The following is a 7,916-nucleotide window of genomic DNA, read 5'->3' as shown; positions in this document are numbered from 1 at the left end:
TCACGAATGATGCATTTTTGTATTCTGATTTTTTTTTTTTTTTTCTCCATTCCTATTCCAATGCGGCTTGGTTGCTCTCACAAGCTCCAAGACTCGATTTTTAAGTTCCTAAAGGGGTTGGGTTCGGTCTCAAGTAAGCAAGTGTATGGGTTTAAAGCCTTTATTAGCTCCGTCAACTTATCTAAGAGGCGGGGCCTCCAAATTTAACGTCCATCTCCGATAGGACCGAGTCAAATCTGTCAAAAGCCTTGAAAACTCAACAAAATCACAGCTGAGCTCAAGAACACCCAGTGTGGGATTCAAATCAGGGTCATCCGTTCCGTAAGTTTTTTATTAAACAGTCAAACGGGATCAAAACTGGATTGTGAGGTGCCCATGGCCGCTCTGTAAGCAATTATTGATGGCATTATCACCAAAACGCCCCTTCAAAACAAGTAAAACACAAATTCGAGAGAAATTATGCTTGATCATCGGGACACCAGTATCTATGCTCAAACTAGAACAGGTCAGATGAGCACTGTTGCATCAACAATATCTTAAATATGAACTGTTTTCAATGTTTTAAAAAAATGGACATACGACAAGAAAGCACTGAGGTCAGGGTATGTCCATCACACGACACTCACCATTTGCCAATGATCTTGCTACGGTAGCCGTTCTTTTGGAGAAGTTCAGGCAAGAGGATCTCGTAGTCTGGGATACCCCCGACAATATCCTGAGGTGTGTAAGCTAAATAAAGATAAGAAATGTGAATCAAACAAACGAGGGAGTCTTTTATATCAATGAAACATTGAGGTGTGTATGCTAAATGAAGATTAGTAACTTGTACCAAACACATTTTTATTTTATTTTATCATATCTTATCTTATCTGTATACAAATACACTTCTAAAAAAAGTTAATGTGACAATAGTCCAGGCACATACCATTGCGTCCACGTTCGTTTGTGCTGTAAAATCCATTACGAATAGGAAGTCGTCCGCTCAACAATGCAGCTCTTGCTGTGGACATCAAGAAAAATAATTTCAAAATCTATAGCAACACAATAAACTACAATCTATCACGCAATATAGCGAACAGATTCCTGGGTCCCAAATCTTTTTGCTTGTCATGAATATTCTTTATATATTTAAAACTCGTACATTATGAAATGATATCTGCACCCTACTGATCTCATTATGCCAGCCCAAGACTACTGTACGTCGCTGTAATTTGAAGCAGCAAAATTAAAATGATGTAAAAAAAAAAAAACATTTGCAAAAAAAAACCCCTATTAATGTTAATACTGTTACAAGACCCCTCCCCCCCAATCAACTCAGATTAGATCATTTAGGATGCAGGTTTCTGACCCTGCCCGGCAAGGCCAACCCAGGCTGAAAGGGGTGCAACATTCCAGCAGAAAGACCAAAATATTCAATAAATAGTTTCTCCCCATTAGAAAATTGCAATAGAACTTCGGTCTCCAGCATGCGACATCAAAGCGTCAAACCCGTACACCGCAAACCGCAGTCTTACAAAGTTTCGACTGTATTTTACTTCTCTAATACTGGGGGCTCCAGTAGCTAAGTGAGTAGTCAGATCTGACTCAAATGTAAAGTCACGCAAGTGTCGGTGACTCAGGGTCTATATGAGTGGTCAGTGGGGTCTGTCCTTGAGTAAGACACAACAACCCTTAGGCTACTCAAAAAATAGGGTGCAGCACAGTGACGACCAGAAATGGCATGTTTTAAAAATTGTTTTGTATTGGTGTAATAATGTAGATTCATGCGTGTATTTATGTATGTATTTCTAATTGAGTATGTATGTTGGACATTGTAACTTAAATTTACCCAGAGGGATCAATAAAATGTGATTTATTTCTTATATATTTACTGCTACTCACATGGAGAACAAAGCGGGTTGGCGGAGTAGAAATCAGGGAACAGCATTCCTTCTGCGGCCATTTTGTCCACATTTGGCGTCTCTTTGCTGGGTTCCCCATTCACTCCAAGATCGCCCCAGCCCATCTGGAAAGAGAACGACCTCATGGATTTATGGGAAGTTCGTTGCCACCTCATTCATTTTCCACAAACATTCGTGGGACCTGTACATTTTAATTAAGTAGCAGACATGTGAGTACTTTTAGAGCCAGGTCACCATACAGTACCAGACCTTGTTGTGAGTAGAAGCTATGGCTTGACCACAATATGTTCAACACACCGGGTGACCTTGATACACAACTTCAAGTTGACCACTGATGATCAATTAAAAAATAAAATGACTAAGTTGACATAATATTGTATTAACTCTTCAAGGGGGTATCGGACACATAATAATATATGTCCGACAAACAGCAAACGTAAGACAATGCTGTGGCATAACTCCTTGTCTCCAAACACAATTCAGAAAAACTAGCTTGCGTATATGGTATGCATGTTATTGTCTCCTATTTAAAGGTTCGGATAGAAAAAAACAGAATGCAATCATCTGTTTAAATTTTAAAAATGCTTCTCTTTTAACTTAAAGCATGTCTCAAGCATTATAGAAATCAGAATGCGCTTCGTCAAAGTGTTAAATCAGGTTCTCCGCAAGCTTCTTTGCTTTTTTTTGATATGCTGATTCCAAAAGAAATTATTTTTAAGCTGCTATAATTACTTTTAAATTCTGCGTTGACTAGTCAGTATCCTAATCCAAGGCCACGAACCGTGCCTCAAATAAAAAGTAAGTTATGGCAAGCTGTTGAAACCATGAAAGCTACAGTATGATACCATTTTTAATTAAAGCCATTAATATAGGGAAGTAAATGCCAGGCCTGGCTGTGTTTTCTGCACTTCACCCAGAGGATGATTCATGTATCCAGCTGAACAGCTCAAGAGCCTGTCCGTTTATTAGTGTTTTGATGTGTACAACCTGCAGCTTGCACTGTATGCTTCTAAGGAAACCTAGCATAGGCCCCTATATTAATGAGTGTTTGTTCAAGGGTCTGCCAGGGTAATTAAAATGCTTGTAGAGCATGCAAAGAGCACACTGTATAGGATGGATATGTGCTATATAAACGTAATATTATGAATATTAAGTCTATAATTATTATTATGATGATTTACTATATTGGTATTATTATTTTAATTAGAAGTAACATATCAGCAGCATTTGGAAGCTATAAAAAAGATCATTCATTTCCTGGTCTGCTGACCCCCCTCCCCCTGCTGCTCTACTTAAAAAAACATTTTAGTCCTATCCATACGCCCTCGGGTCATTTTGTACCCCGGGTTGTATTCTTCACATTTTAGAATACTTACTTCTAGTAGATCTACGAAGATCTCTTGGAAACTTTCAGTATTTCTCAAGAAATCATTTTGACAGACTGCTATGCAAAGCGTACGGATCAATCTTGAGTAAATTTTCTCTTTGGAAAGTGGTGGTACAGAGTTCCCCACGTCATATATGGAAACGATAGTAGTAAAACACGACGTACGGATAGGGTTAATACCTTTACCTTCATTAGCAAATCAAACTAAATCAAAATTAGAAGTTTAGAAGTAACAAATCAGCTGCATTAGGAAACTATCACTGAATCACTTGTAGTAACATGATGGGCATAGATATAAAAGCTATCATTCTAAAATTGTTTACCTTTATCTGAAACCAAATCTAGATCTAGATTCTAGCTGGAAGTTTACATGATCACGAAGCTGCATTTTGAACTATCATAAAAAGTTGCTAGAAACTTTTATTATATATATATAATAATAAATAGCAGGCTTAATCATACAAAGCTGCATTTGGAAACTTTCATTTATAAGTATGATAATGCCTTTAGTCCTATGTTTATCAGCAAACCAAACTTAAGGAGAAGTGACATATCTGCAGCTACATTTTGAAGCTATCATAAAAAGTTTTTAAAAGGTGTATAGATCTAGATTCTAGATCTACATGTTTTTAAAATATTCATTTCCTGCCCCGCCCCCTCCTTCATTTGATGAGGAGCAGAGTCAACAGGTTCCAGAGCTATTTTAGTTAGATTTTAAAACAATTAGTTGGCCTGTCTAGATCTAGTTTGGAACAGAAAAGGAATCCTGCCAGGGTCGATGATAACATTTCTTGCGTACTACTTACGTCGTCCATGAGCATAACGATGAAGTTGGGTTTTCCTGCTGACTTGGGCGACTGCTGGGTGCTAGATCTAGCGATGTCGGAGCGAGCGGCGAGAGGGAAATAGCTCAAGGCACAAAACAGCAAGGCAAACCTTACAGAAAACATGGTGATCCTCGCCTGATTGTGCACCTAATTTTAGACAAATAAAGTATTCAAAACGTGCAGTCCTCAGACTAAAAAGAGAACCGTGCAAAGCTACGCATTCAGATTTCCTTCTTGTCGGAATCGTCTCTGCTTCCTTTCAGTTTCAGCATCAACTGTAAAGCGGTATGCGGTCATGTGACAGTTAGATCACGTGACTTTTTCAAAAAGAAGTCATACTAAAGTCCAGATGATAAAGTCCCGACAGTTTCACGTTACCAAATTATAAACTAAACACACCACCAAGAAGAAAAGAAATAAGCAGGGTAGGTAGAAGTAAAAATTTATAGGCTATTTTGTTTACTAAGAATATGTTTTTCAAGAGCGATTTGGACCAAGCCTCCTCTGCAGTTTCAGAATGCAACGAAGCCTATTATAGTAGGTTAAAAAAAAAAGATAAATAAATACATATTATAAAATTAAATTACTCTTTTTAAAAGTTTCTCACGTCTCCAAGAAATCTCTTTCTGAGGTTGGCCTGTATATTTTTTCACTAAAAGTAAGACAAATATAGGAAACATTACATTAAGCCCTAATAAATTATATAGACCTACTAAAATCTCATCTGTATCCCCCCCCCCCCCCCCCCCCCCCCCCCCCCAATTTGAGCGCTTGATTTCATGGTATCGTGGTATTATATATATAAATGTTATATATATATATATATATATATATATATATATATATATATATATATATATATATATATATATATATATATATATATAAATATATATACATGTATAATGCAGTTATAATAATTTCATGCTCAAAACCCTAGATGTCAATTCAAGTCTCCCAAAATCACTGCTTTTGCCTCTACTTAATTGTTTTATCAGCGACAAGCCCACTAGAAGACACCCACATAAGCCACTCGCTGATAAAAACAATTAGGAATAGGAACTAAAGACAGTTTCTGGGACACTTGGAAAGACATATTGGCCCCTATTAATATTATTGTAAAGGCATTGAACTAACACTCTAGCTCTCATGCACTGATAAAGTTGAAAGCAATCGAAGGCAGGGGTGGATCCAGAGTAATAAAATATTCTTACTTGGAGAGCTTAAACATTATAGATCTGCATTAGGCCTACATATTATTATGATGATTAAATTAAAGAGATAGGATATTATGCCTGATAATAACTTTAATTAAGTATAACATGTTACTTGCCTCATTTATCATCAGCCATAGCAGTTCAGACGTACTAAGACCCAGAATTTGAGGGGGGGGGGGGTTAAAGAAGGAAAAGTGCATTAAATGCAGTTTCTTAGTGTAAAATCGCGGTTGCATGTTTTAAAGAAATATTTTGTTGAATTCAAATTCTAAATTATAGGGGCCTATTGAAAAAGCATCATAAAATAATAATAATGATGATGATGATAATAGATCCTAATAATAGTAATAATAATAATAAAAATAATAACAATAATAATAATAATAATAAAATTAATTAGGCCTATTATAATTATTATTAGCCTACTTAAATTATTATTATTAGGCCTATTATTACAATAGTAGCCTACATGTAATTATAATATTGGTGCACATTTTTAAATGAAAGTTTCTTTTCCTCCAATCTTTCTGGAATTATTTAGAATAGTTGATCAGCTTGCCTACGACAGATAATCAGGATATAAAATCATTACTATGTAGATATTAGTAATAATGATTAGAGAGATATTACCACTTGTATACGGATGCCAATATTATTTTGTTTTATTTAATGTACTCCAAGTCCAAGTGAGCTAACTTGAACCGTACAAGGAAAGAGAAAGAGGGGAAGGCAGAGAAGGAGATGGGAGGACAACATCGCAGAGTGGACAGGGAAGACGATGGGTGACAATCTGAGGAAAGCAGGGGACAAAGAGAAATTGTGAGAGCTGGTTTTCAGATGCAGTGGTGCCCCCACGGTTGCCCCAACCATGGGATAGAAGAAGAAGAAGAAGTGAGCTAAGGCATACTTACAAAATGAGTAGCATCTCTCCTTTTGTCTGTTTTAGTAGGGGGGTTACAGCGCTCGCAACTGCATAAGGTCATATGAGCGCCAGGAGTGGATGTCAGAAGAGAAGTCTTTACAGGGAATCAGCCATAGATCTACTCAACAGCACAAAGTCTGCTTCGACTTCGGACTATCAAGGCACCTCGGAAATAGCGGGCCACAAGAGTGTGACAAACATACAAAACAAGTAGAGGAAAATGACGATAGTAAGGATTAGGAAAGAAAAAGCAGCAGTTCCCTGTTGTAGTTCAAGCACAGTTATGAGCATGATATTGTTGGATCAGCCCATTTAATATTCGAGTGTGCATTAGAACGAGAAATGTCTCCCCTTTGAGAATGGCCTAAAGACACTTCAGTCAGTGGCACTGCCCCGGGGGGCAGCATCTCCCCACTTTTTTTTACAGGTGGGCATTTTAGACAGAGTCATTAAAAATGTATATATTATTATTTTAGACAGAGTCATTAAAAATGTATACATTATATTTTTTTTTTCATAAGAGAAACATAAAGCACACTAGACACAACGAGTAAGATATTATACACTTTTATTGTCAGTTTCATTTGTCATATATCACAAAGTCAGGCATAGAAGAAAAGTTCTAAAGTACACATTAATTGTGCGCATTCTATAAAGCATAAACACACAAGAACATGAATAAATTAATACTTGTATACTTTATGGGACGTTTTCACTTTCACTCAATTACACATGCAAACACACACTTACACACACGGAGACACACACTCACACAAACACACACACACACACGCGTGCGCGCAAACACACACACATGCAAACAAACAAACACACACACACACACTCACAAACACACATATGCAAACAAACACACACACACACTGACTAACACATGCAAACAAACTCACAAACACACGCACACTTACACACATACACACACATACACACACACACACACACACACACACAAACACACACACACACACACACACACACCTATAAACAGAATCAAGTAATTAATGATAGTCACTGTGCTATCCTTTTTAAACAAATTATACTGTTGTGCATTTTACAGTAGTTTTAGTTTTTAGTAAGAGTTTTACAGCACTTACATGACAATAAGATCACATTAATGACGACAAAAATTAGAGGTGATTAAAAAGAGTAACAAATTATAAATGAAAAAAAGCAAGAGGAATCAGGATGGTATAGAAGTTTGACAGGAAAGAAAGGAGAAAACTACACAAAAGCACCCACCAACCACCCATGCAATGTATTTGAATTACACACAAAATAAAGTTTCCATATATTCGCCATCGTGATAAGATCGGATACGTGACATCAGGTACATATTTTAGGAGAAGGAAAAAAAACGTATTAAAAGGCCGAACTAAAGTTATCTGATTTTCCAAACGTCCTTTTATGTGTACATACTTATTAGTGCACCCAATCCCCCATACACTTTGTACACACACATTAGTGCACCCCCGCCCCCATAACACACATTTGTACACACACATTAGTGCACCCCGCCCCCCATAACACACATTTGTACACACACATTAGTGCACCCAATCCCCCATAACACACATTTGTACACACACATTAGTGCACCCAATCCCCCATAACACACATTTGTACACACACATTAGTGCACCCCTG

At 37.1% G+C, this 7,916-nt stretch overlaps 2 protein-coding genes across 2 annotated transcripts in view; both read right to left on the bottom strand.

Moving 5' to 3' along the window:
* LOC101852121 (N-acetylgalactosamine-6-sulfatase) overlaps positions 1-4,383 on the bottom strand; it is a 16,947-nt gene extending 12,564 nt beyond the window's left edge. Inside the window, exons 1-4 of the mRNA XM_005107655.3 lie at positions 4,095-4,383; positions 1,882-2,005; positions 926-1,000; positions 627-729 (exon numbers count right to left, since the gene is read on the bottom strand). Of these exons, the coding sequence (XP_005107712.1) occupies positions 627-729; positions 926-1,000; positions 1,882-2,005; positions 4,095-4,238 (446 nt within the window). The 5' untranslated portion in view covers positions 4,239-4,383. The remainder of the gene's footprint in view (positions 1-626; positions 730-925; positions 1,001-1,881; positions 2,006-4,094) is intronic.
* The window catches only part of LOC101852573 (N-acetylgalactosamine-6-sulfatase-like), a 24,381-nt gene continuing 20,801 nt past the window's right edge, over positions 4,337-7,916 (bottom strand). The window contains exon 13 of the mRNA XM_035972230.1: positions 4,337-4,390. Within this exon, the coding sequence (XP_035828123.1) occupies positions 4,337-4,390 (54 nt within the window). The remainder of the gene's footprint in view (positions 4,391-7,916) is intronic.

This window comes from Aplysia californica, unplaced genomic scaffold (assembly GCF_000002075.1).
Source record: "Aplysia californica isolate F4 #8 unplaced genomic scaffold, AplCal3.0 scaffold00619, whole genome shotgun sequence".
Classification (NCBI taxonomy): domain Eukaryota; kingdom Metazoa; phylum Mollusca; class Gastropoda; order Aplysiida; family Aplysiidae; genus Aplysia; species Aplysia californica.
This window is presented reverse-complemented; position numbering and strand designations above follow the sequence as displayed.